This window comes from Trematomus bernacchii, unplaced genomic scaffold, assembly GCF_902827165.1.
Source record: "Trematomus bernacchii unplaced genomic scaffold, fTreBer1.1, whole genome shotgun sequence".
Taxonomy (NCBI): Eukaryota; Metazoa; Chordata; class Actinopteri; order Perciformes; family Nototheniidae; genus Trematomus; species Trematomus bernacchii.
Window position 1 is genome coordinate 9563917 of NW_022988097.1, and position 27827 is coordinate 9591743.

Sequence of the window (27827 nt, forward strand, 5' to 3'; positions counted from 1 at the left end):
GTTGTATGGGGACCGGACTCGGGCACGCGCACCCCGCTGCCTCTACGCTCGCTCACGTGAATGTAAACACCTGACCGCTGCAGGGGAGCGAGCCCGCTGATTCTTCTCACAGAAACACAAACTTCTGCAGATCCTTCCTGTCGATTCCTCAGCTGTGTTAGCTATGAGCGGGATGGCGGAGGAGGACATGTTTGTATCGGAGGAGGAGCAGGCGGTGGACTGTAGGCGGCTGACCCGGCTGTACTGCATGAATGGCGGACATCACCTGCAGATCCTCCCCGAGGGGAATGTGCAGGGCCAGAGGGAGGATGGGGACGCGCATAGTAAGACTGCAGCGCACTGTACATGCAGGGCAGGCCTGCACCGTGATGCATGTACTTCCTTTTAAGTGCCTATAATAAAGTCCTTTAAGGAGAAAATGTGAAAGAAATGTCACACTTCAAAGGGCTGCCTTCCGCCCCTTAATGGTTTGAAGAAGGAACATCCCAGTAGCTTGTATGGCAGCCCATTTCCGCCAATGTAATACAAAATAACATGCAAGTCATTATAATGAAAAACCTTCCCACATATGGATGAGGCTTTAGACTTTATTCAGTTTTTGCAACTTGTGCTTTTTTAAGCTTCATTGTTTCTATGTGCCTATATGTGACCTCAAAATCAGTAAAACCGAGCCATTAAAACCTTTTTCTAGCACCAATCCTTCCCCTCCCCTACTCATTATATTTAACTCCTACTTTTTAAACATAATTATATGTATTTTTTACAGTACCATTGTGTGCTATTACATTTCTACCCATCTCTATTATATTTTTGATATACCTTATCGTAAGTGTATTACATTTATGCTCCTTATGGAAATGTTAACATCTTATAGCAATATCTTCTCTATTTTGTATCTCGTGATAATGTATTTGTTTATATTGCAATATGTATCAAAATCTGTGGGCCCATATTTAGTTCTTTATTGTTTTTAAATGTAATTTTGATGAAGTGTCCATGTGTCGTGCCATTTTGTGATCCTTGTTTTTTTAGGCGTGTTCATGGAGTTCAGCTGTTGCCATATTATAGTTTTTTATTTTTACTTGTTCTTCTTTCAGTTGTTTTGAAGCTCAAAGCTGTGGACAGAGGTGTTGTGGTCATCCAAGGAACAGAAGCCGGAAGATATTTGGCCATGAGCGACGAGGGCAGATTGTACAGCTCAGTGAGTATCTGCAATAAACCTGATGAAGTCATGATAACATATTAAAGGTGGGGTAGGTAATTTTGGAGAAACCAGCTCGAGATCGCAAGAATTTGAAAATACACAGCCGGAAAAAATCTGCCACTTCCTTACAGAGCCCCTCCTCCAACACACACACACGCGCACATGACCAATGAGGGCACGAGATAAGTTTGTGCACAGATGGAAGGCTGACAGGCAGGTAGGCCATCCAGTTATTTTAGCCGGGCCGGCTAAAATGATTGGTCGTGCTTTTTACAGTATTACGGCTTCCACAGATGAACATTTTTTTATGAATTTGTTGTCAAAGCACTTAAGATATTCATTGCTATCGGGATGTTAAGAGCATTCCATGGAATATACAGGGTGCGTACGGGTGCTGGAAATCCTTGAAAATGCTTGAAATTGTACGAGGTGTTTTCAAGGTTCGAAAAGTGCTTGAATTTTGGGAATGGTGCTTGAATTTGGGATAAAGTGCTTGAAATTGTAAATGCTTTACTTCGCTTTTTAGATTAAAAGAAAATAAAGAAGTCGGAGCGCGCTTAATTGCTTCGCTTTTACATAAAACGGCTCCGCTCCGACCTTCCCGCGCAATGCGCGTGACCGGCAAGTGTTTTTGTTACGTGTGTGACCTGGGCATTCTGATGAGAGTGATAGATGACAGTATGCCAGGAGGTTGCCGTTTCAACGAGCGTTGGCTAGCAGAAGACAAATACAAGCCATGGCTAAGACGAGGGTCAAGCGAAGCCCAAGAGTAGCCTCCTGCAAAGTGTGCAACAATAACGATGCGAGAGTCTGCGCTGACGAGCCACACACCACACGAAAGGTACGCCATAGTAGAGCATTTTAGATTAGGCTATCGTTGCATGTAAAATACATGACACTTTTCTCTGTGCGCGGAAAAACAAGCTCGCCAAAATGGCTTCACTAGTCTGGCAGTATTTTAAGTGTCCGAAAATGACAATAAAATAGCGGTATGCAACGTGTGTGTGAAGCAGAAATCCTGCAGCTCCACCCGCTGTGACCGACCGGTGAGCGGAGCAGAACACACATTAAGAGTTAGACCTAACACACTTAGCTATTTCATCTACCTCTGGAACAAGCTAAACTAGTTATAAATATATTTATTCTTCACTGTTGGGTCACTGATTACTGGATCAGTGAGCTGCATGAGATACTGACAGGCTGTCAGGAGAGAGGAAAAGAGAGCGCTTCCGCTAATTTCTCCCGTGTTATTATCCAAAGTTTATGTAAACTTGAATAATGTACTTCATTTGAATGTAATAATTATGTTGGTTGGTTGGTTTGTGGAAGCGCCAGTGAATGAGCCCCATTAACTGAATTTTAAACATCACTTTAAATGGAAGATCCCAATAGGCCCCGCCCACTCGATCGGATCGGCGATCGGTATCGGCCGATACTGATTCCGGCGATCGGCCCCAAAATTGGCGATCGGAGCATCCCTAATAATTGTATATGATAGGTTTTATAATGATTGATCATTAAAGTGTTCTCAAAGCTGGTAAAGGTGCAGCTAGTTTGAATGACTTTGTATACTGCAGGGTAGCTTGTGAATTCACTCCAGGTGGAACTAAAGTCTGATTTAACACTTGATTATATTTCACATCATTGATCCACATCTGTGAAGTAACTACAGGTATTAAATACATGTAGTGGAGTAAAAGTACACAATTTACCTCTGACTTATGTTTACTGCCAACCTAAAAGTACCTCAAAAATAGTAATCAATAATGTATTGAAAAGTTATTTGGCTGATTGTTTTATATTGGCTCAGCCAGGTTATATGGGATGCCCAGTCTACGTACAGATGGGTCACTCATTTTGAAATATTAAACGTAGTTTTCTTATCTAAAAATTTAAATGTTTCATCCTCATGTAGAATGCTATTATGAAACACACATTTGGTTGTTTATAGCATAAAGAACATCTGATTTAATGTGAGGTAGGGAAATAATCATTTGAGTATAAGTATGTGTATATAAATATGTAATTTACAACAGCTGTAAGATGCTTGAAAAGCTTGAAAATGCACCTTGAAAATGCTTGAAAAGTGCTTGTATTTGACTTTGGAAAAGGTGTAAGAACCCTGAATATAACAAAAAGTGTATCTCGAGCCGGTTTCTCAAACTTACCTACCCCACCTTTAAGGTAAATTATGCATACTTAGATGTTTCTTCCAAGCTATCTGTTGTAAATTATAAATTAATCCTTGATCTGTCCATTTTTAAACGTTCCATCTCAAGCCCAACTATTTAGATCCCAGTGAGTGCTGTCAGCTGTTTTTGTGTTTATCTCTCAGCCCACAGTGACTGATGAGTGTTATTTCCTGGAGAAGTTGGAGGAGAACCACTACAACACATACATGCCTCAGAAATATCAGGACAGGAAATGGTATGTTGGGCTGAAAAAGAACGGCAAACCTAAACTGGGTTCAAGAACTCACATCGGCCAGAAGGCCATCTTCTTTCTGCCCCGACAGCTGTGTGACTGAGCGAAGACACTCAACACACACTGCAACTCAGCCGCAACTCAGTAATAATCAACCAGTATGAAATCACTGATTAAAGCTGAATGTGTGGTTCTCAAAGTGAGCAGCATTTGAAAATGTTAAATGGGATGGGAAAAACACTAAGCAATAATATTCTATGTATTGTAATACTCGTAAATGATGTCCCGCCACACACTATATTTCATAACATAGTCATATTATATACAATTAATTAAATATATATATCTGTTTTATTATTATAAATGTCACATTTTCTCATTAACTTACTTTAAAAGAAAATTATTGTAACCCATTGATTGGGAATGTTGTTAGATTTTTGGAAGTCATGCTATGAATGTGTTTTTTTTAACTATCTTACTGTCTGGGAACATATTCTCAAGCTCTGCTTCAGATATATATATATATATATATATATATATATATATATATATATATATATATATATATATATCTATGTATCAGTGTCCTATTATGCACATGTACATCATGTCTTGTGATTGAACTGTTTTGTAAATAAACTAACAATGTGCTTTGCTTCCTCACTAATTTACATGTTTCTGCATCAACCCTTTGGGATTAGAAAAGGAAAACTATCAATTGAAAAGGTGTCACAAAGAAATATGAAACACTTATTTTGTATCTCCAGCAGTAACACTTTGCTGCTCCAATGTGTAGATCCCACACTGCACCGTTACAGATGTAAAGCTGTCCTTGTGCCACACATTTTAATTTTCACCAATGACCTGAATAAAAGTAGGTAGCAGTGATTTTATTAATCAAATAAGTATGCAAACATAACCAATAACCTACCATAGCCAATAACAAATACATGTAATGTACTTTATTTTTGTTCATTTATAACTTATTTTACCAGTTAACATTTATTTATCCATATTTTTTAAGGATATTTTTGGTTTAATATCCTATAGTCAGGGATGCAAACTCATCAGGTATGAAAAAGGTGACAAGGATCCGAGCCCCCCGACCCCACGGAATATCGGCTTTAAAATGAGGAATAACAGAGGATATTAGCAGTCAGAACAACTAAAGCAGCAGTTAATAATAACAGAAACGCCAAAGAGTCACATCTAATAGAAATATATTTAAGCATTTATTTTAATTGTGTAGCAGTCAGTTTATAATTTTGGCAGGACTGTTGAGCATTTTGAAAATGTATTTTCATGCCTCTGTGCAAGGCTGTCTTTCTATCTTTATAGCCAGTGGTGTAAAGTAACTAAGTTCATAAACTCAAGTACTATACTTGGGTACAATTTTGAGATACTTGTACTTTATTTAAGTATTTCAATGTTTTGCTACTTTGTTCTTATTCTCCTCTACAGTTCAGAGGTAAATGGTGTACTTTTACTCCACTACATGTATTTAATACCTTTAGTTACTTCACAGATGTGGATGAATGATGTGAAATATAATCAAGTGTTAAATCAGACTTTAGTTCCACCTGGAGTAAATTCACAAGCTACCCTGCAGTATACAAAGGCATTCAAACTAGCTGCACCTTTACCAGCTTTGAGAACACTTTCATGATCAATCATTATAAAACATATCATATATATTATTCTGAAATGGACCAATCTGCACAATGACTACTTTTGCTGTCGCTACTTTAACTATATTTTGATGATAATACTTTTCTACTTTTACTTGAGGAACATTTTGAATGCAGGACTTTTACTGTAACAGAGTATTCCTACACTCTGGTACTTCTACTTTTACTCAAGTACAAGATCTGAGTACTTCTACTTTTACTCAAGAACAATATCTGAGTACTTCTACTTGTACTCAAGTACAAGACCTGAGTGCTTCTACTTTTACTCAAGTACAAGATCTGAATGCATGTATGCTAGTTAGCTAGCTCAACGATTCATTAAATAATATTGGGACAGAAACACTTTTCAGTGCACATCACGCTCTGCCGCTCCGACAGGGAGCTCTGCTCTGAACACCCCGTTCTAACCAGCGGTCCAGTCTGTGCCCGCACAGTTAATATTAACGAACGCACCGTAGGTAATGTAGCTGCTGAAGCTAGACCCTCATCCCGGAGCAGCAGAGCCTTATTATACATCTATGAGCAGAGCTGACAGGCAGGAAGACTTGTGCTCGCACTTCATTATAATATATAAAAAAAGAACACCATGCGTGTCATGATGGCACTTAACAGCTCGCGGCCGCAGATTACTCCGGGTCCCAGACCCCCCCCATACCCCAAAAATATTTTTATTGCAGATCTACATGAATCACACAAACGACCTATTTTGGAATCAAAACGGCGAATTTCGCCGAAAGGTGACAAGTTTGCATCCCTGTATAGTATACATTGGAATGATTTAAAGCCTGTTATTATTTATCCTAATAATTATTAAGGTGTGCCTTGGAAATATTTGTTTACATAAATTGTGATAAAACCGTTTGAGACCCACTGAGATAACTTGGATTAAAGTGAACTATCTAAACACTCAGAGTCCTTTACCTCACTGAGCCTCTCAGGGAAAATGTAACCGGGGTGAAAAGGGTGTTATCTTTACTTAATTATGAATGTTGTTACATCAAGGCCGAAAATTAGTTTGTTTTGTATTATATTTCCATTTAATCTTGTGGACGTGCAGATTCCCTGTCCTCCATCAGGGGGCGCTGCAGCACCCTCAGCACCCCTACTTCCCACGGCCATGGGTAACACAATCCAGACTCAGAAATGACGCATTAAAAGTGACATTTATTCAACACTAAACGAACTTTGTACAGTTTCATAACAACAAAACCCCAAGGTGGTAGCTCTACATCACATAGAAATAAGCTAAATGTGTCTGTGTCAAAGCCATGGCAGAAGTATGAAGATAACTGACTAGGCTAAAATCTATTTAGACTGACAACAATGGTTGGAAAACCTTCTCCTTACTGAATATCAAACAGAAACCACTGCGTCAGTGTTGCGTCAGTCTTGTTTTATATGTCTATGATTTAAAATAATGATGAACACCCTCTGGGTTTTATTAGTTATGTTTCTAAAAGTGCACCTGCATACAACATTCTTTGATATAGTTTGATACCCACAACAAAGCTAACATCTTACACCCTATTAATCATTTTAAAAAAGAATAAGAAATTATGAGAAAAACAGATTTTTCTTCCCCATCTATCAATTCAATCTTAAGGCAAAAGCACCACCTGGAAATGGAATTTGAGTTATTTTTAGAAGATTTTATCCAAGTGGCGAGATCATTATCGGCTGAAACCCAGACAGCACAGACTCTTCTGTGCTTTTCCACCGACATGAACGAGATGCTGACTCACTGACGACTCATGGAAAGGTCAGGCTGTTGCATGAGCTTTTTGAGGACATGGACCATAACATGTGCTCGCACGCCCATACAAATCATCTTTCTCGCTGCCTGTCACTGACCAAGAACTCCGCATCCTTTCAATGTCAACCCGAAACGCTCCAGGGTTTGTTGCTTGGCTTTTCTGGCCGTCTCGTGTCTGGCTTGGTCACGTTTCAAATCTGAAATTTGATCATCTAAAATCAGAATTGCAAATTAAATTCCATTTCCAAGGTGGATGGTTTTGCCTGATTTTTGTCAACATAATAGCAAACAGGCAAGATCCTAACTTGTGATACATGTATGTAATTTTAATGAACTCTACTGAGTGTGTCTTAAATCACAAGCATGTATGATTCGTTATGACGATGCCCTCAATGGAACAGTTCCTAAAAGCAACGGACAACACTGCCTCCTCCTGGCTAAACAAAAGAGCAACACTACTTAAAGCCAACAGGTGAGTGAAATATGTGCTATATCAGCATTTACAGCCTAATGAGGGCTTGCTTTTTAAGTGTATGTGTTATCCCAAGACAGCCTATAATAGTCACGATGAAACCATAATTAGTGCAGATTACAGTGTTGCATGCTGTGGTAAATCTATCCTTGTAATAATTAAAACCTGTTGGCTTCATGTGTCAGCAACATGAGACGCTCCCTATTTATTGACCTTAAGGGCAGATGCATGCTCGTACGCTACTTTCAAAATGATATAAGGCATTACTTATACATTACAGACAGAGATGTAAATAGCACTTAACATTCGCCACTAATGAGTACATCAAGGGACTATCACTGTTCACCATTTTCCATTAATAAAGTTTCAAAACTAAATAAAACAAAGTGATATAATTCCTGAATATTTCATGGAGGGTCGTCTTCATCTATGACTCGTCAGGCTGATTTCTGGCTGAGTGTCTTCACTTCAACTTGTAAACTCTTCTCAGAGTGACTGCTCCTGTTGGTCTCGCCCAGTCCCACTTCCAACATCCTGGATTTAGGATAAGGAAAGATTAACAAATCAAGTCTTACAGTGTTGTTTTAATATTACATACTTTGTGGTTTGTGCCCATTAATAATGCAGACTGACAAGATTTATGCAATACTACTTAAGTTAACATCATGTCATGTGTACACCCAGAAAACATGGAATTTAAAGGGGACCTATCATGCAAAATGCACTTTTGTACGTCTTTTATACATGAATATGTGTCCCCGGTGTTCCAGGGAACTCACCAAGTGTCAGAAAACACAACCCTCTCTATTTTCCTCCATACCCAAATCTCTAAAAAAGGGGCTGCAACGGATCTGATAAAAACTGATCCAGATTTGAACACTTCTATGACGTCACAGAAGTGGCGCTACGGCTATTGGGCCAACTCCACCAATCAGGAGGAGACAGCCACGGCCATTGCCGTTCGAAAGCGCTGGAGACGCTGTAGTACATATGCCAGGCCAGTAGATGGTGCTGTTCTCACAGAATCAGCCCTTGTTAAAAAAAAGTCCAAATTGAGCAAAATGAGGCATGGCTAAAATGCATGATCTGTTTGGTATTTTGAAAAGAAAAAAGTATAAATATGCCTTATATAGGTATGGTCCTACACTATATTATTATAATATAGCATGATAGGTCCACTTTAAATGAATGCTTGGTTAAATTGCATCATGGTCTCCCCAGAGGCTAGGCAATTCCCCGAGGAAATGTTCCTGTCATGAATAATTAAAACCGGCCAGTGTGACGGTCTGGAGGGATCTATTGGCAGAAAGGGAATATAATATCCATAACTATGTTTTAAATAGTGTAGTGTTGTATGTGTTTTTGTTGTCTTTAAAAAGGGCCTTTCCTTATTTTATTCTACATTAAGGCAACAGTAGGTTCTGCAAATCCCTTTTAAGAATAGCAAGATGACACAAATTCTTCACACAGGATCTTTTATCTTATCTTAATGTTTTCTTAAAATAATTATATATGACAGTAAAAAATTAAAAACAGACAAAAAGGTTGCTCAGTTTATCTTTGATTGGATAAAGGATGGACGGAAAAATATCTGAATTGAATACAGGAGAACCACAGATATTATATTTTGTATTCTATTCACTATTTTCCTTGTAAAAAACTACAGCACCCACAATGCAACTCAATTGACTCAGGTTTGTTCAGATATTTGGGCAAGATCATACCCATCTGAACCTTAATATTATCATTTTGGTGCGCATGTAAATGTCTCTGAAGACACACCAGGAGGAGTGTGAGCCCCTCACCTCTAATAGATGAAGAGGACCCTTGTCCGGGGCAGAGTGGCGTACGCGGGGTCCGCCAGCTTACGCACCCTGGAGTAGTTAACGAAGCCTCTGACGAACAGCATGAAGCCTGCAGCGCCAGGAGAACACATCAATGCAACAGAAGACAATCACCTTAAAGTAACATCATGTGGGAAATTAAAGGATTTTATATTTAAAGAAAATGTTGAATAATTTGTCTCACTTACCCAGGGCCAGGAACACCCACCACAACCAGTACTGTCCATCAAAGTAACCAGGGAAGTAGGTAGAAAACTGGAAGAAAGACACAGAGAAATACCTGTTAGTAGCTGTGCAATGATTCAAATTCAACCTATGATCCATAAACTCTTACGCATCCTACACACGGTTCCGTCGGAGAACTGAATTGAGGTTCCGTTGCTTCGCTTTGCCTCCGTTGCTCGCGGTGAAAGTTGAGAAAAGTTCAACTTTTCAAGCGTCGACGGAAGCGCCAGCCAATAAAATCATATGCCAGTACAAACGCTAGCCAATCAAACCGCGTGCTTTGTGTGTCGGGGCGGGAGATGAATGTGATTGGTCGTTAACCCCAAGGGCCAGACACGCCCACCGGCTAGCATCAACGCGACCCGAACCGTGTGTAGGTTACGTTAGACCCTTCTAAGAGTTTGGGTATCCCTGTACAGTAAAGAAGATAATAACTAGTAGTCCTGCACCTTTACTGAACACTGGTGAATATTCCCTACATAGCTCTTACCCTGACAATGAGAACCCATTTGATGAGGGACAGGCCGAAGCCGGAGATGGCTCCGTATCTGCCGGCGGCTGAGGTTGTCAAACAGAACGACAGGAAGAAGCCGATCCAGTTGAAGAGGAATGCCACTGGTGACAGAACAAAGAGGAATAATATGTCATTTTCAGAGCATGATTAACAGAAGGAGATTTTTATCCAAGATGTCAGTTGTATTATAGTCCTCAAACAGGCTGGCACACATTCTTCTCCTCCTCCGTCTTTTGCAGGAAACCAAAGCGTGCATTTACACCCAGTACATTATGCAACAGCCTCTGAGAGCAAGCCACACTCGTATAAGAAAATCATTTATCAGAGAGCAGCTACACACAAAACGATCAAGGACAAGAGATAGCATTTGTTGTTATGTTCAGTAAGCAGATTTTTGGAAATATATGAATAACTTAATACCATCTGGTTATAAGTTGGCTCTAATAAAAAAGGGAAACTGAATGCACGTCAACTGTTAAAGAGTTCTTACTAAAGAAGGTGAGCATGAAGATGCCGTCGTTTCCTATTCGCAGCTGGTCAGCGTCTTCAAAGTCATCCCTGGCCACAAAGTCGTCCTCCTGAGAAACAAGAAACGTGTAGAAATATTACAAACACTTTACCGCCTATCTGTTTTGTTTGTATTAATACTCCACAAGGAATAAGTCTGAACTTCTAAATGTGAGATCAGTATACCGTGACTCTGCCAGGGACCAGGGGGATGGCGGCCTCCTCTTTGCTCCTCTCAGCTTCATCATAGGAGGGCAGGGTGGTGGCTACACTGTAGGAGGGGGGGTTTGGAAATCTGCTGCCATCTTCCTTGTATTCAAAGAAAGCTGTGGAGGTAACAAGCAGATGGGTTTCATCCAGGTGCAGAGGTCTCCTATCAGAATAAACTCGCAATGAAGTTGACTTTGTAAAAATATATTATTGCGGGGTCTTTAGGGATTATTTTACGTAGGTTGGGCTAATGTTTAAGATAAAATCACTAACTACACTTTAAAACTAAAGAAAATACTGCTTGTCATTGCAGTTTTAAAGGTGTTTAACCTTATTGGTATAGATACGAGTTAGATATGTTATCGACTGATCATGTACCATGAATATTTATATATGTGGTGGTAAGTTGGCAAATTCATCCAACAAACTCCATTTTGCAACCCAGTGATTGTGCAATTTTAAGTGTTTCATCACCCTCAAAAAAAGCTAGATTGAGAGAATATATATATGTTTTTTTTTTTAACATAACAGTATTAAGCTCCACACATAGAGTGTTAAGTGATAAAAGATGAGTTGCCATTAAATGTAAAATTCCCACACATATTTATAAGCAGAATAAAACACTAGTATATATATCTGTTATCTCCACTAATAGACAGACACAAATAAAAGAACACAATCACAAATTATGAAGTCATTGTCTAACAACACTCTGATATTGATGTTAACTGCAGAAGTGACATTTTTCCATGCTGACTGATATACCAGCTGTAACGCAGCTGACAGACAAACATCTACTTTCACTTCCTTCAGAGAGAAAAGCAGCAGCAGAGAATTATAAGAGCAGACCCGGGAGGGATGAGTTACAGCAGGAAGAAAGACATTAGTACTATCTGTGTGCATTACTGTTTAGGTTCTGTCCCATACGAGCCAAGACTTTTATCTGGGTCGTTTGGCAGACATCCAGAATGCTCTTTGTGTGTTTCAAACACAAACAGCACTGAACCAGATCAATAAACTCACAGGAGAACCACTCAAAGCTACACCCACGTATGCAACCACGTGACCTTTGCCCTCTTAAGAGGCGAGATTACAAACATCAGATCTTTCTAAAAGGCTTTGCACACGAGATACTCCCCGTATGCATTATTCAGAGCAAGGCTAACAATGCAAGACAAGCTACAGCAGGATAATGAAAAGAACGTACATTTATTCTGCTATGAGGCAGAATGGTTTACTTGAGATCTCTGTGGGAAATAATGTATATTTATTTAACCTTTTTTGATTATTTAATAGATAGCTGCTTTCTCTTTGCACAATAATGTGTCACACATGATGAGCAGATAACATCTGAGGCACTGATAGCATTTAAAGTAGTCAGCAGTGTCTGCAGTTGTTGAAACATCTTCAAATATATTCCATACAGGTTGAGGCTGTAATAAAGGATGTGACATTGTTCTGCTAAATGCAGGGCACTCGACTCTTCTTTGTGAGATTAATGTGAAACTACTCTTCAGGATTGCCTTTCTCGTTGCATTTTGATGCACAACTTGCTGTGGTTGTGGCTGTGGTATAAAAGGATTTCAATACAACTCCCACTTCTAACGTGTGTGTGTTCTGAGTTTTGTAGCAGTGTTTAATGGAGCTGGGAAAGTTCCTAACCTGCATTTGCTGCAGCAATGCTGCTGTAGGGTGGGGGGGCATCCTGGGCAGCCCCCTCTTGGGAAGGCTGGGCCGGTTCGTCCTCATTCACCAGCTGGAGGAATGACAACACAACCAGGATCAAACTTAAATCACAATATCTAGGAAACCTCCAGTTGTTGGCTCCTATTAATGAATATATTCATACAGAATATATATTGGGACATAATGGATAATACTGTGGTAATTATCACTGCAAGATTTCTCATTGCATTTTGTATTACATTCAGACAAAGTTGTAAGTCAATGAGTAGGACTACTTGTGAACTATTGCAATTAAACATCAATGTGAGGAACATCCTTACATTAAAATATGTGACAAACAGACAACACCAATGGGAGAGTGGGATATCCAGTGGCCTATATATATATATATATATATACTATATTTACATTTGCAATGTAAAGATACCATAAGATTTGAGCCCTAATGCCTGCTCCACCTCAAAAGTAGAGTGAAGCCAGATGCACTGGAGATGCTTAAGAGAAAATTGGGACATTTCCTCAGAAAAGAACAAAGAATGGTGCACTAGATTAATATACTGTGCAACAAGTGGTCATAATAAATGTATCTGCTGATAGCAAGGGTTAGCTCAGTTGAAGCACTACTCCAGCAGTATTAATCACACAATAACCTGAGTCTAGTGCACCTTTATAACAACATACCCCAATTAAACTATGAACTGTGCCCTTATGATCTCACACATCACCTGCATTGATGTCAATAAATGAGCTCATGTTCTGTAACAGGACTTAATGTTACTGATCATCCAGCAGTCAGGTAGTATGACCGTTTGTGTCAGTGGTGTAAAGTTACTAAGTACATTTACTCAAGTATTGTACTTGAATACAATGTTGAGGTACTTTACCTGAGTATTTCCATTTTATGTTGTTTCAACTCCACTACAATTCAGCGGTAAATATTGTACTTTTACTCCACTACATGTATGGTGTACCTTCAGTTACTTTGCATATAGATAAATGATAAACAATATGATCAACACTTAAACAGGACTTTGGTTAAACCTGGATTGAATTAAACAGCTACCCAGCAGGAAATAAAGTAATTAAAACTAGCTCCACCTTTGACAGCTTGATAAACACATCAATAATTATAATCAAAACATATACGATTGTAAAATGGGCCAATCTGCATAATTGGTATGTTTTTCTTTTGGTACTAAGTATATTTTGATGCTAATACTTGTGTACTTCTACTCGAATAACATTTTGAATACAGGAGTTTTACTTGTAATCGAGTATTCCTACAATCTGGTATTTCTACTTTTAATGAAGTACACGATCGGAGTATTTCTTCTACCTCTCGTTTTGGTTCAATGGTCGACCAAGTCACACTGCGCTGCATTCCTGCTCTGACAGGCCAACACTAGCTAACGATGCTCATTTACTAAGCTGCTAAATCAAAATGGGTCACATAGGCTTACAATTACATGAGACTAATTTATGATTATAGCTCATTACATGGTGAGACATATTGACGTTTGACATACGATGTGTTATTGTCACTGGCTAAGGCTCACCCGTAAACCAATGTGAGCTGGTTGTTTTCCTATCAGTGACAGCAGCAGGCTAATGTTGACTGCTGTTAGCTTCGCTGTGCTAACGCTTTACCCGTTAGCTAACTACATGTTATCGTGCCAGCAGACTGCTACATACCTCTTGGTATCTGACGTTGCTGTTTTGTTCTGCCATTGTGGGAGAGGAGCGAAAGATTTAACACGTCCTCTTTCCACTCCAACTGTGCAGATGTGTTGCTAATAAGAAATCTCGTCAACGGAGTAGCAGACGTAACGTTGGCTTTAGTCGGCCATCTCCTTCCTTCTCCTCCTCGCGCTGCTCCTCACCGCGGCACGGCGCTGCCTTCAGGGGCTGTCGGAATGTTCCATTACAAGGTGTTGTGCATGAACAAGTTATAGTTGAATACAACACTGTGAACTACAGTCAGGATTGGTGGAAAGTTAACTAAGAACGTTTACTAAAGTGCTGTAATTCTAGTCATATATCCATTGTCATAAGTTTGTTCGGTTCTTTGTATATTTAAATTGAAATGTGATGTAAATACTTGACTTCATTTATTTTGTAATGCTAAATAGTTTCTATTTATTATCGTTATATGTTTTACCTATACTCTTACAACTTATTTTCTTAGATGTTTTTTATGTTTACTTACTAGTTAGAAAAATAAATAAATAAAATGTTGACACAACATTTTGGGAAAACCTTTCAAATATGATTATTTGCCATAGATTAAACCATCCAACATTATATTTAATTAACTTAAACCATAAGTGGTTTTACAGAAAATAGATATGATTTAAGATTGTTTTGGTTAAAATGTTTTACAGTTCCAGACTTAAAAAAATGTGATGATTTTCTGCTTTTGCTTTATTTGTTTTTACTGCAATGAGTACTTTTACTCCAAGTACTTTAAGTATATTTCCCAATCGTACTTAATACTTTTATTAAGTAACATTCTCTATGTAGTACTTTTACTTGAAATTGAGTATTTTTACAGTGTGGTATTAGTACTTTTAAGTAAATAATCTTAATACTTTTTCCACCACTGCAGTCTGTATAAAATATATATATTATATCACAGTTGGCCTATTTATTGAAATCATTGCTGTCTACATTCAGTTGATCTATCTAAAATACTGTTAACCAAAAATGTGTATTCTTTTATATTGTATTTATGTACATATTTAGCCCTATATATATACACTTCTACTGTCATGTCTTAGATTCTCGGGTTGTTATATTCTATTTTTATACATATTTAATAAGCATTGTTGAAGGGACTGTTAGACCCAAGGTTTCATTGCCAATGACTGCTCGCTGTTATTTGTGTGCATGATGGATAAAGAACACTATAGTGTGTGCCTAAAGAAATGTATAGGAGAAGGATGTTATAACAAAATAGAAAAACCTAAATATATGGGGTGTACTTAACACAAAGATACAAAGAAATACACTTTATTAAAAATAAATGAGAAGCAAACCTGTTTAGGAATCACATACAAATTTGAATAGCACCTGATTATTCATACAAAGATTAGTTGAGGTAAACTCCAAGCACTGCTGGATGTTCACCAATGTATCTTCGCCAGAAGATATAAAGAATCATTGGAGTGTTACATTGGAAAAAATGCCTTATGAATCCACAAAGTTTGGGCAGGATCTCTTCAGTTCTTCTTTGGCACTGAGGGAGGTCGCTCCACCAGCTTGTTGTGCACGTGCATCATCCCTAAAGAAAGAACAAGAATCAGCATGTTTTCTGTGAATCATGCTTGTTTTGTAAATATGTATGCTTAATGCAACGTAGTTGGTTAACTATTCAATGTGAAATATAGTGGTTTAAGCGCTGTAGCCTTTTGTGATTTAGTCTCACCTTTGAAGTACTTTACAGTTTTGACCCGTAGTTCCAGGGTTGCGTCTTCATCACATACAAAAACAGTCTGTGGGTGCTGCTGGAACGCAGACACTGTCCACATGTGATTCACACCCTCCTCTATAGCTTTGTATAAAGCAAATGCCTTGTGCGCCCCGGTGATGAGAATCATGACCTGAAAATAAATCGAAAACGGGACCTGTTACTGAGCGAAGGCAACTTGCAATTGTTTTTTTTTGGTGCATCAGGATATCAAGACTTTTGAGCAATGCACTGCAGCTAAGAATTCTGGTTTATTCGAGATTTTGCTGAAACATAAAGCATAAAACAGAAGCTAAATACATACAACACATAAAGGACAGATGGTTAACATTCATCCAGGCTTCTAACCTCTTTTGCGTCCATGACAGTGCCCACTCCCACAGTCAGTGCCATTGTAGGCACCTTTGAGAGATCCCCATCAAAGAACCGGGCATTAGCCACGATCGTGTCTTTTGCCAGGGTCTTCACCCTAGTCCTGGAAACCAGACTGGAGCCAGGCTCGTTGAAGGCAATGTGGCCATCTGGTCCAATACCTGACAGGACAGGAAGAGTAGGAAATGGGATTGAGCATAAATCTGAAATGTGTAGTTATAGTATGTTCATTAACAGCACTGTGACCTCCTGACCTCCGACAAAGAGCTCGATCCCCCCAGCAGCTGTAATCTTTTCCTCAAAGGCTTCACACTCTGTTTGCAGGTCCGCAACGTTGCCGTCCAGGATGTGGGTGTTCTCTGCTTTTATGTCTATGTGCTTGAAGAAGTTATTCCACATAAAGGAGTGGTAGCTCTCCGGGTGATCTCTAGGAATACCTATACAGGATTTTATGACAGTTTATTTTGCAGAATCAAAGATTTCAGTAGTTCCTCAATGTGTACACATTTAATTTGGGTAGAAAGACTGATGTACACTTACCTACATATTCATCCATATTGAACGTTTTTACATACTGGAAGGAGATTTCTCCAGTTTTGTAGTACTCGATCAGTTTCTTGTAACAACCCAGAGGGGTACCCCCTGAAGGAAGGCAATAGGTTACAAAGCAAAAGTAAAAGACTTGAAAGTACTATACTTATACAGGCATTTTTTTTTTCCGTTTCTCTCCTAACTTTGTTACAGAGGAATTAAGAAATATAATGTCCTAAAATGTTATCTATTGATCGATTAACACTCCTTAAAACCCTATGACACTGTCTCTCAAGCACTCAAATCTGAAACAAATGAACACATATTTATGGAGTTGGCAGTTCTTACTCACCTGTGGGAAGCCCCAGAGTGAAGTATCTATCGGGGCCAGGTTCGAACATTAAAATCTTGTTTCTAATGTACTTTGCAGCCCACTCGCTCGCCTGGTCGTAGTCATTGAGGATGATCAGCTTCATCGTCCTGGAGAAACTAAACTCGAAAAGAATAAAGGGGTTGCTTGTGTAAAAGAGCTCAGCCTCGAAGTAAATCAGGACAAAACACACCTTAATCAGACTTTAGACTCATCATGCCGCGACCGTTAAGATTATTTTTGTATTGCACAAGCTGCAAAAAAGTTAACTTTATGCCAAACACTTGCATTGAATCCTAACTATTGTATAATTGTCGTATTTAAAACACAATGACAATAGTAAACGTATAGACTTTACCTGGCAGTGTATTTGTCGCTTTTACTTGCAGCTGACTAGAAGACACAGACAGGACCTGGGAGTCATGTGATTTCTCTTGATGTTGGACGCACACCAGCAGCTCTCAACCCAACCCCCAGGAAGAGAGCGGGCCGGTGAAGCTCATTTTCGGAATGGTCGTAGTGGCCAAACGGTGGTACTACAGCGTATGTGACGTCATTTTGGTCCAAAAAGACTATTTCCCCATGACTTACATTGGGAAAGAGGCGTCTGTAAATCTGCGTAGGCCTATCATTTTTTTTTTTTTAGATTAATAAACTACTCAGCAGGAACACTTCTATGGCCCTTATTTAAATAATTAGGGTTTAAAAGTAGTAAAATGCACAAAAAGCTGAATCTAGAGATATTCTCTCTCATTTGAGTGAGCCGAGAGGGGAGATCGGAGGCGGGGCTTAAGGAAAAACTCAAGTGTGCATCATGGTGTGCATGCTCTGTAAAAAGTGAGCTGGTCCTAACGAGGCCAATCGCGGCCCAGCCATACCGAGCGGGGCCGAGCGAGGCCGTGTAGTGGAAACGCGCCACAGGTAAAAGGTTCCGGATGATCCGGGTACTTTCTGAATCTACAGTCGCCCCATTTGGGCTTCATACGTTCAAGGAACATCAGCCAATGTTAGCCAGTTAGCTAGCGACGTATATCATTTGATATGAGACATTAAAGCCAACATGCCTACACGGCTCAGTTTACAGGTTTTTAAATACACTGCAGTCTTACGTCAAAGCTGCTTACATAAATGTGTTATGAAAGCAGGTTTTAACCGAAAACAGCAAAAAAACATGTACGTGTTTGCGAACATGAGAGAAAAGACGTTGCATTTGGCCGACATTTCCAGGTTTTCGCTACTTCCTCACCTTATGGGTCTCATATTTTACACCAGCAAGAAATGTAACTGTTTACATATATTTATTTTAGTTACCAATAGATACATTGTTTAGGCTACATGTCTTCAAATACAAGTTCAGACCCAGCTGTTTGCCTAAAAATACAATTGTAAGGTGTTAAGTCAAAAAACTATAATTAAATGAAAAAATAATTAACAATAATAATATTGGACCATTTGTTTCTCTCTTCACACTCTGCTCAGTTATTCATATATAAACACATTTACATACTACCCTTTTATACATGCACACACATAACATATGTATAATGTTATGGCACTGAGGGGGTTTCTGTTATTGAGGTACTGTTCAACCATGTTAAATGTGACCAAGGACATGAGCTGTGTTTAATGCTAGCTGGGCCTTTGTGAAGCCTTGGGTATCTTTGACCGTAATAAAGATAGTGCAAGTGATTTTCAATAACTTTATTAAAACCATATTGTGACACAGACCAGAACACTTACAGGGCACACAACAGAAATAAATACCATTATGTGTACAGCGCTCATTGTCAAACAGGCTTATTGCGGCTGGCTTATGATTTATGTCTTCCAGATAGAGAGAGGGCATGCTATGTCATCGGACAGAGATACCACCAGTAGCTGGGCTCAGTGTGCTAATCACCCTGCCTGCTTTTGACTGTGGAGTGCAATTCCTGAAACACTTTACCTGCTCTGATATACACCCAGGCTGCATCTCAATCTGAAACAGCCAGCTCCCGTGCAGCTTTGCTTAAGAGGGCGTTACGCTGCTTTAATCAAGGTCCATTTCAGGCTTGTTTTCTGTGGATTCTGAGGTGCCTGTGTTCTCAGCTTTTCCCTTGTCTGCGGGTGCATCCTGGGGTTTCTCCTGTCCGTTGACAGGCCCGTTCTCCTCTGCTGGAGTCTCGTCCTTGGCAAGCTCTACCTTGGGCTTGGGCTTGGTCACAATGGGGTTACAAGTGGAGAAGAGCTCCTGGAAATTACACAAAAAGGAAATATGTTACAATGGGTTTATTAAAAGAAGAAGTTGTGAGGTCCTGGTCCATTTCATAATAAAAAGGGCACAAGAATAATTCATGTGTTGGGTTATTTTGCAATGTTTATATATGTGATGAAAAAGTGGTAGATTTCTGTAACAACATGAGCATGACGGAGTAATAAACAACCAAATGGATCTGCAAACATTAAACAGATTACTTCCCAGCTAGTCAATTAATCACCAGGTATTTCGATTAGATGTTTTATTTTCTTATTTTAATGTCCTGCATTCTACTCAGCCATGTTTCTTAGCACTGTGGTGTTATGATGGAGGAGACACTCACCCTTATTTTAGCTTGAATGTCTTTTACTTTGACGGCGGGATCCATTGTCAGGTTTTGTTTGCTTTGCTGGTTCATGGAGCTATTCATCCACATCATTGCCTCGCTGGCCATTTTGTCCACCTTCGTGACATTTGCATCATCTATATGGTCATACTGCTCTTCCTGGAAATCCAAAGGGAAATAATAAAAGCTGTGTTACTATTTACCGCAGGAATCATTACTTTTATTTTAATAAACTACCAGCATCCTCATTTAAAAAGCTCGTAGAATGACCTTCATTTTGCAGGCTTCCACAAATTTCATGTACTGCTGGATTTGTTTTCCCAGTTCCTCGAATGCTTTAGGTCTCACTTCAGCCTCTGTGTACCTCTCCTGGATGGGCTGGCCAAGTTTCTATAGCAAACACAGTATACATGTCAGGTAAAGAATTCAAAATGTCAAACACACAATGGAGCTATTATTATTATTATTATTATTATTATTATTATTATTATTATTATAAAATGCTCAATTATAGCAATCATTACCTTTAACTCAGTCAGTTTGTCAATGTACACTTGTTTGGATTGGTCCTCTCCATCTTCATACAGCCAGTTTTCAGTATTCTCCAGCTTTATTGACAGGGCATCTCGGTCCTACAAATAAATGTATTATATTAACAAAGGAAGCACAATCTGTAAGAAATGTATATAAAGATGAACACTTTAAGATCAGCCAGGAGGCGACTTTTTACTCACAGATTCACTGACAAACTTCTCCAGCACCCCGTGTAATTTGTCCCTCATCTCGTACACATACTCCTCCACATAGTTCTTGGCATCATTCCTCTCCTTCTCCAGCTTGTCCTGCATGATCATCTTACCCTGAGGAGAATCCAAACAGCAACTGTAACCGCGTACTACTTCAAAATAGATCAAGTAATTAAGGATGGGTGGATTAAGTAATGTGCACCGTGTATGGGATGAATGAACGTCTAGTTACCTCATTTTCAACAAAAAGATTGAGCATGTCATCAGCGAGCTGCCACTGTGGATTGTTTTCAATCGGAAGATCAAGAACTTTTGTTTTGACTTTGGGCTTTTTGGCTTGTGGGGGCTGGTCGGCCTTCTTCTCGCCTTTGCCTTCCTCTGGGGTGATCTGATAAGAAAAAGAGAAAAGGCATTGAGATTAAAAACAATTAAATCAAAGTTACATTTTTGTTTACAATGTGTCATTCATTGAAACGTTGTAATTGCATTATATTGTAACATATTGTGTTTCAAATGTCTAACCCCAGTTATATTCATGACAATGATTAATTATATGTTCTCAAACTGAATGTATTGTGAGCAATTGTATTAAATTGTTTTCTACAGGTAAAAGACAATATACAGAACAGATCTTGCTTGTCAGAAAAAATGTCACATATTACCTCCATCTCCTCGTTCTCACGTGGCGTCTTCTCTTCTGCTTCTTTCTGACCGTCTCCCTTCTGCTCCTCTTCCTCCGTCTGCATCTTGTTCTGCTGAGGAGTCAAAACAACAGACATATGTTGGTTTTGTCTCAAAACTCAAGCACAAATAGAAGTTCACAAACTTATCTGAAGCTGGATGTAAAAGGAGATTTTTTTTTTTTTTTTTTACCTCTCCATCTTTCTCAGTGGCCAGTTCGGTGTCCATGGGTTCCTCCCCCTCCTCACACTTCATCACTTCAACCAGGGAGGCGCTGGAGACACTGAAGATGCCATGGATGTTCACACGCACTTTGACTTTCACCTTGGAGCTCTCCCCAGAAGCCTGTGGCACAACCTTTTGGATCAGGAACTTACCTGGAAGGAAGAGAAAAAACAGAATAATAAATAAACAAAAAATAGTCGTGCAAAACAGCTTTAAGCCCTCTTTTGATCTTGGTAGTCTTGGGAGGCAAGGTCAGTAACAACACAAATATGTTCTCAACAGTTTGTGGAATAACTAGCGCTAAAATAATTCAGGTCCACTTGTCAGGTATACAGAAATATGACATTATTTAGAGTCCTGCTATCCCCTTGTAGCCAGGCATCACTTAGGAAGCTTTAGCTGCTTACCAATAGTGGGGTCCGGGTAGGGAAGACCATTAGCAGCGTTGTAGTAAGCCTCCAAGGTAAAAGGCTCTTTCCGGTAGAAGGTGAGCACTTTGGAGAAAGGGGCTGCGTGGTTCATAGGGAATACCTCGCAATCACTGTAACAAACAAACATTTCATAATAATGAGTACATTGATCATTAAGGCTAGAGACAAAAAAGTAATAGATGTCATATTTTTCTTTATACCTTAGACCTTCCTCTGCAGCAGAGTGCCACTTCAAGGAGATGGGATAGGTAACCACGTCTGTGATGGAGAACTCACGCACTTTGAAGGCAGGTGACAGAATGGCACACTGTGGAGAGAACCAGGGTTTCAATAAGAGCTGCAGTCATAATGAAAATGTTTAACCTGAAAACTCAAATCTGTCCTTTTACATAAACAGATGCTCATTCAAGCACTAAATGTGGTTTTCTTCCCTTTTCAGAGAGTGATTACATTAGATTCTAAGAGAAAATAAGCTCTTTTGCAATAAAGGTTTTGATATCCTCTTTAGTTTCATTTAGCCACCTTTTTAAAGACCCCTTAAAGAAATCCTGCTTTGGTTGATTACTGCCGTATCTTATGACATAGAACAAAATGTTTAGATCGCTAAATGTTTGTATTAATCACAGACCTTATGTAAGGGAATTAATCATAAACCCCTTCAACTTTGAGATGAGAGAAGCGGAAGTGCCGAGTCATTTCCTGGTTTTAAGATTGCAGCATAGCATACCTGCAGGGCACATCCTCTGGCCACAGCTTCGTCAGCATTCAGTGTGGTGCTCAGCTCCTTTCCAAAGAATTTGCTGATTCTCTCTTTGACAGCTGGGATCCTGGAAGCTCCCCCCACGATCTCTACCGCATAGATGTCTTCCCTTTTCAGTTCTTGTGGAACAAAAAACATGTCATCACACAAACTAGAAGCGAGCAAGTTCTATAGCGGCATTAATAAAAAAAAGACAGGTTTAATAAAGTTAAACACAACTGAGGAAAATAATACTCACTGGTTTGTTCCAGCAGAGACTGCAGTGGAGCCTCAACTCGGGCAAACACATTAGCGGCCATCTCTTCAAACTGACCTCTTTGTGCAGGAAAGAAAGGTGAATATGAGTTTAAATGCACATTTAAAAAAAGAAACCTAGTATATAAGAACCATGGATGATAAAAGCAAACGTTAATTCTTGTTGGTCTACCTGTTCATTTTTCCAGAGACATCAATGTCATTCATGAAGCACTCGATGTTAAGCGGCAGATCAGAGCAGTTGGCGCTCATCACTCTCTTCAGTTTTTCACACTCCTGGTAAAGTCTCACCAGAGCCCTGGGCTTTGTCCTGGCATCAATCTTGTACTTCTTGGCAAATTCCTCGCAGAAATACTTCACCAACACCTCATCAAAGTCCTTTCCTCCCAACTCTGGGTCACAAGCTGTAGCAAGGACCTGAAAGAGAAGGAAAGAGGTTAAGAGAGAGTTCAAGGAATGAAACAAAGTCTCTCGTAGACTGAAAATAAATGTAGACATGCAGATTTAAGTCCATACCTTGACTTTGCCCTTGTTGAAGGCGCACAATGATGTCTGGTATCCACAATGGCCCAGATCGACAAACACCACAATCCTGGGCTTCTCCTCGGGGGCAGGGAGATCTTGTTTATAGATGCCATATGCCAACGCAACTGAGAGGAAAACGGTTGGATAATTAAAAACTTAAACTTTCACTCGAATCAACATCAAAGTTTGCATTTTGGCAGATGCAGTCAACAATCACTAACATGCACATCCTCTCCCAAGCTGCCATAAAAAAGTGGGTACAGACCTGCAGTGGTCTCATTCATGAGCCTCAGGCAGTTGAGACCAGCAATCTGAGCAGCATCTACTACTGATCTCCTCTCAACATCAGTGTAGTAGCAGGGAACCTGGTGAAAACAGAAGAGCATATGAAAAAGATGGTTTTAGCTTAAAGATGTTTTCAATGAACCTGTCTGATAAGACCTCAAGTCAGGCTGAAGTTACTCAATTATAATCAAACATCTTTCCTTTTTTTTTTTACCGTGTCAGTACAAGCAGGAGAGCAAACACTTTTTTTACAACATACATGTCCATTTTTCGAGATACTTACAGATACAACACAGTCAGCCACAGGCTTCTTGAGAGCATGCTCTGCAGTCTCCTTCAGCTTAGTCAGCAACATGGCGGTGACCTGCTCAATGCTGAACACCTTCTCTTCCTCCATGTACATCACCTTTAAAAATATCAGATATGAGCATGTTACATTGCTCTAGATCAGGCACGTGCACACAGACATCAAAGTGGGCTTGAGCCCTTGCCCTTTTTCCTTTTTTCTCTCTCCAATAAATTAATATATATCTACTGCTGTTTGCGCACAGTTTCCCTTTGCAAATATATATTGATTGAATACAAAATAAAATATCAGGTCGGGAGATTAGACTGTGAAGTTCCGATGCTCTCTCTCTCCCCTCCCTCCCTCCACGTCTCGCGCACTGCGGTGCGGACAGTCATCGGCAGTCACTTCAGACAGACAGGTAGCAGCACCTCCCACCTTACAGTCCCATGTTATGCCGGCTTTTCTTGGCTTGTTTGGAGGTGAGTGGAGATGAACAAATGACTAAACTGCTAGTGCCTCGAGTTTACAGCTAATTAGCCAAAAGACAAAAACAAATATAGTTAACTAAGGTAGGCTACTAGCTAATGGATAAGTTAGCTCAAGGTTTAGCTAAGGCAATTTATCATGGGCATACAGGCTAATGTACTGTACTTAAGGGGAGACACTACAGGTGAATACAGTAAAATGTGTATCTAATAACGTCATCACAATCGCCACATTGATATGCAAATTAGGCGTTAACTAGGCCTAATTAAAATGTGCTAATTTGCATGCAGTTACCAAGGCATTGCAGTTGAAAAGGATAAAGCAAAAAACAAACAAAAAAACATATCACCTCACAACTTCCCCAGATAGTTACTTACGTCAAGTCAGTATTTTCCCCGGAAATGTTATGCTTAAATGCAAATTAGCTTTATGAATTCAGACATGGTAGTAAAACGAACACCATTTATATGTGTTTTTTGAAGTTTTATTTCCATTAGAGTGAAAGAAAACATGGAAGCAAAATAGACCAAAATAACAAGTACATGAAAAAACGATCTTTTTGCCTGTAATGTCCTTAAACAGTAACTTCATAATTTTGATTGTTGGCTGCTCATTTAATAACTATTAATTATACTAGTTTGTTGTCTGCTCTTGTGCGTAGTGAATACTAAAGAAGACCATTGTGTCTGTTAGCTGATTATTTTGTAGAATTCTGTTGAGTATTAAGCAATTGCGTGAGTGTGAGGGTATTAAAATTAATTGGTCAGTAAGTCAGAGATGTGCAACTATATTTAACTTTTAAAACATTTTTTTATAAATGATTATGGGAAGTGCCCTTTTTCTCACTTGAGCTCCCGCCCCCCAAAATGTCTGTGCACGTCCCTGCTCTAGATGATAACTACTATGTCAACTCAGTAACAAGCATTCTGTACAGAGAGACTGAATGATAATAGGCAGATTAGATAGAACCATCCACCACAAGTAGAGAAAAAACTACAACCTCTAGTGAAAGAAATCTTAAATGTTAAGATAAATCACTTTTCCAAACATGCATTTAATTTAGCTTAGTTTTTTTTAATGTTTTAATTTAATGTTTTCATCTACAAAATTCTCTCAGTCATTCTTGACAGTATCTCTTTTACATTTTAAACTATACGACCAGCTAGCAATGACTCAGACATACATTTACAACTTCCAAGGAGCGCACGTGTGGTGCGCCCCCAGTGCAATAAAATGTTGTTAATCTACAAGCATTGAATGGGTGTTGCTCTTAAAACTAAAATAATGGGCGCCAAACGAAAACTGCAGACCAAAAAAATTATATTTAACTAATTATGATATTATGGTGAAATATAAATAATTTTTTGTCCCTGATTGTGTGACCGAAACATTTCTTCTGTGGGCCATCTTCATAGATTACCAGGGGTAATCAGCCTTTTTTTGTATTACCTCCGCTCTTATGAGTTACTGTTAAAAACGGTTATTGTTAAAAACCACAAATGTGAATAAACACGCTTCTCCTTGCCGGCATGGTGATCATTATCTTGGTTGGTTGGCCAAGTCATATGCTTAGACAGAATATTGAATTTGATGTGGATAATTGGGGAGTATATCTAGTGTTTCTGAGCTGTTACTAAACATTCATATCCCTTTAAGTCACTGTGAATGTCCCTTGTCATTTCCTTACCTTGATGCCAGTTGTTCCTGTGGGCATCTGTGCAATATCATAGACCAAACTGTTTTTGAGGTTGTGCACAACGGGATCCGAAAACGCCCTTCCATGAAACCTCTTGAACCCTTGGACTGTGTTCTTGCAGTTTGAGACGACCTATACAAAAATAAAATAAGATAAACAACTCTTCTATTAAACACCTGAGCAAAAAAGAGTTCACTGGTTGGACTGTTTTATCTAGATACAAATGTGTTGGGGGCTCATGGAAACTAGAACAAGTAGGAAGAACGGGAAGGCACTTCATAACATTGGAACAAGAAACAGGAACAAAATCATTTATTAGACTCACAAAATAATTAAAAGGACATTTTCAACATTTTGGCTGGTGTGCCTTTATGAACACTTGCTCTATGTATTGCTCATTCTGATGCGAGCTGTGCACCTGCCCAGGGTTGTAAGTGCTCATAACGCACTATGAAAAAACAGGTCCCTCTTTAGTCAGGGTAGTAGTGAGGTGTCCAGTGTCCTGCCGGTGTATCATGTAAACTCACCTGGCTCTTTGCAGCAGCACCGATCGCTCGATTCCGGGGTCCAAAAGAAACACATGCTCTAAAGAAAAAAGAAAACAGTTAAATTATATTTTCCTCCACAGTTTTACAGCAATGACGCTCTCTACAGGGTAATGTAACAAAATGGTAGTTTATTGCGATGATGTCGATGTTTCATACAAATATTTGTTAACGTTTGCAAATATATGATATATACTGCTTTAACGATAATCTGTTGATTATGGGTCTGAAAAATGGGTACATCAGATAGATAAAGCCGTTTGACAGCCACGATCCGGCCTCCTCCCATCATGCGCCCATTCATGCCTGCAGTAAAAAAGAAATGCATCACCTGACTTAGCAGGTCAATAATGCGTTTTTATTTTATTTCGACGACATTAGTGTAATAGGAGACTTCAAAAACCATCTAATCATATGAAGTAGTACGGGGATTCCTTTATGCTCACAATGATTCAGCTAGCATTAGCTTTAGCACTCACATGCCGTTTCCTGTTGTGAAACCCCTTAGCATGCTAACTAGCTAGGTAAGCGACGTTAGCTTCATTCAATATTATGATGAACTAAAGTGGAATTCGTTCACATTCTGTACCTGCTATGAGTACATACAATACAACATAAATCACAAACAATAGCGTATCTAATCGTACTCACGGTGTACACCGGTCGCTGTATTCATTAGCGACAGTTTCAATCCCACCGGCTCTGGCTACCGCTACATAGCAGTTCAAGTACCCGACGTCAAACCCGACAACCGACATTTTCTCTGGCTAACTAAACAGTGTAGAGTACAGTAATTACAAGAAAGAACAGGAATATAATTCAGTGCTGGAAAGGTGACAGCAGCAGCTACAGTAGGGTTTCAGTCAGCAGTGATACACCCTTGTTCTTGTTCCATGAAGCTGTGTGTAGCAGCATGCGGCGCGCCGGCTGATGCGTGAGAACGTTCAGGAATCTTCTCTGTCCCACCGACCAATAGCATCACACTGCAGAGCACCACACGCTGCTGTCGGGCGCCCCCCACAGGCGAGGAAAGGTATTACTGCAGCAGGAAACTC

The 27827-nt window shown here is 39.4% G+C and overlaps 4 protein-coding genes across 5 annotated transcripts; 1 reads left to right on the forward strand and 3 right to left on the reverse strand.

The window, feature by feature from the left end:
• The first annotated feature begins 41 nt into the window (after window positions 1–41).
• Window positions 42–4139, forward strand: fgf1a (fibroblast growth factor 1a). The gene is made up of 3 exons (XM_034121378.1): window positions 42–323; window positions 1098–1201; window positions 3540–4139. The coding sequence occupies exons 1-3, from the start codon at window positions 164–166 to the stop codon at window positions 3729–3731; spliced, it is 456 nt and encodes a 151-aa protein (XP_033977269.1). The 5' UTR covers window positions 42–163; the 3' UTR covers window positions 3732–4139.
• A 2321-nt stretch (window positions 4140–6460) lies between these two features.
• On the reverse strand, window positions 6461–14429 carry LOC117475113 (NEDD4 family-interacting protein 1-like). The gene is made up of 8 exons (XM_034121225.1): window positions 14220–14429; window positions 12504–12597; window positions 10818–10957; window positions 10615–10702; window positions 10101–10225; window positions 9574–9640; window positions 9347–9455; window positions 6461–8075 (listed from the first exon to the last, which is right to left on the reverse strand). Exons 1-7 carry the CDS (start codon window positions 14253–14255, stop codon window positions 9349–9351), a joined length of 657 nt encoding a protein of 218 aa, XP_033977116.1. The 5' UTR covers window positions 14256–14429; the 3' UTR covers window positions 6461–8075; window positions 9347–9348.
• Window positions 14430–15520: 1091 nt separating this feature from the next.
• gnpda1 (glucosamine-6-phosphate deaminase 1) lies at window positions 15521–17740 on the reverse strand. Its single transcript, XM_034121474.1, has 7 exons — window positions 17625–17740; window positions 17249–17385; window positions 16906–17007; window positions 16620–16802; window positions 16342–16526; window positions 15952–16126; window positions 15521–15807 (listed from the first exon to the last, which is right to left on the reverse strand). Exons 2-7 carry the CDS (start codon window positions 17370–17372, stop codon window positions 15746–15748), a joined length of 831 nt encoding a protein of 276 aa, XP_033977365.1. The 5' UTR covers window positions 17373–17385; window positions 17625–17740; the 3' UTR covers window positions 15521–15745.
• A 1212-nt stretch (window positions 17741–18952) lies between these two features.
• hspa4b (heat shock protein 4b) lies at window positions 18953–27752 on the reverse strand. Of its 2 annotated transcripts, none has more exons than XM_034121248.1 (19): window positions 27424–27752; window positions 26755–26812; window positions 26219–26359; window positions 24040–24162; window positions 23737–23836; window positions 23463–23596; window positions 23119–23363; window positions 22930–23006; window positions 22659–22810; window positions 22132–22238; window positions 21908–22041; window positions 21468–21652; window positions 21257–21346; window positions 20827–20982; window positions 20583–20708; window positions 20373–20480; window positions 20119–20238; window positions 19846–20007; window positions 18953–19496 (listed from the first exon to the last, which is right to left on the reverse strand). In XM_034121248.1, exons 1-19 carry the CDS (start codon window positions 27528–27530, stop codon window positions 19296–19298), a joined length of 2526 nt encoding a protein of 841 aa, XP_033977139.1. In that variant the 5' UTR covers window positions 27531–27752; the 3' UTR covers window positions 18953–19295. The 2 variants fall into 2 exon arrangements, with proteins under 2 accessions (XP_033977139.1, XP_033977138.1); XM_034121247.1 differs by having other exon boundaries at window positions 21257–21349.
• Between the last annotated feature and the right edge of the window lie 75 nt (window positions 27753–27827).

Coding starts and splice junctions, on each gene's coding strand:
- LOC117475113 (XM_034121225.1), bottom strand. CDS start 14,255: ATGGCAGAACAAAACAGCAACGTCAGATACCAAGAG. Junction 12,598..14,219: donor GCAACGTCAGATACCAAGAG/GTATGTAGCAGT, acceptor TCATTCCTCCAG/CTGGTGAATGAGGACGAACC. Junction 10,703..10,817: donor TGGTCCCTGGCAGAGTCACG/GTATACTGATCT, acceptor CTTGTTTCTCAG/GAGGACGACTTTGTGGCCAG.
- hspa4b (XM_034121247.1), bottom strand. CDS start 27,530: ATGTCGGTTGTCGGGTTTGACGTCGGGTACTTGAACTGCTATGTAGCG. Junction 20,709..20,826: donor ATCTTTTTGTTGAAAATGAG/GTAACTAGACGT, acceptor GATTCTCCTCAG/GGTAAGATGATCATGCAGGA. Junction 20,008..20,118: donor TGGAAGCCTGCAAAATGAAG/GTCATTCTACGA, acceptor TTGGATTTCCAG/GAAGAGCAGTATGACCATAT.
- gnpda1 (XM_034121474.1), bottom strand. CDS start 17,372: ATGAAGCTGATCATCCTCAATGACTACGACCAGGCGAGCGAGTGGGCT. Junction 16,803..16,905: donor CAATATGGATGAATATGTAG/GTAAGTGTACAT, acceptor AATCCTGTATAG/GTATTCCTAGAGATCACCCG. Junction 16,127..16,341: donor CTGTCATGGACGCAAAAGAG/GTTAGAAGCCTG, acceptor ATTTATTTTCAG/GTCATGATTCTCATCACCGG.
- fgf1a (XM_034121378.1), top strand. CDS start 164: ATGAGCGGGATGGCGGAGGAGGACATGTTTGTATCGGAGGAGGAGCAG. Junction 324..1,097: donor GGAGGATGGGGACGCGCATA/GTAAGACTGCAG, acceptor TTCTTCTTTCAG/TTGTTTTGAAGCTCAAAGCT. Junction 1,202..3,539: donor AGGGCAGATTGTACAGCTCA/GTGAGTATCTGC, acceptor TTTATCTCTCAG/CCCACAGTGACTGATGAGTG.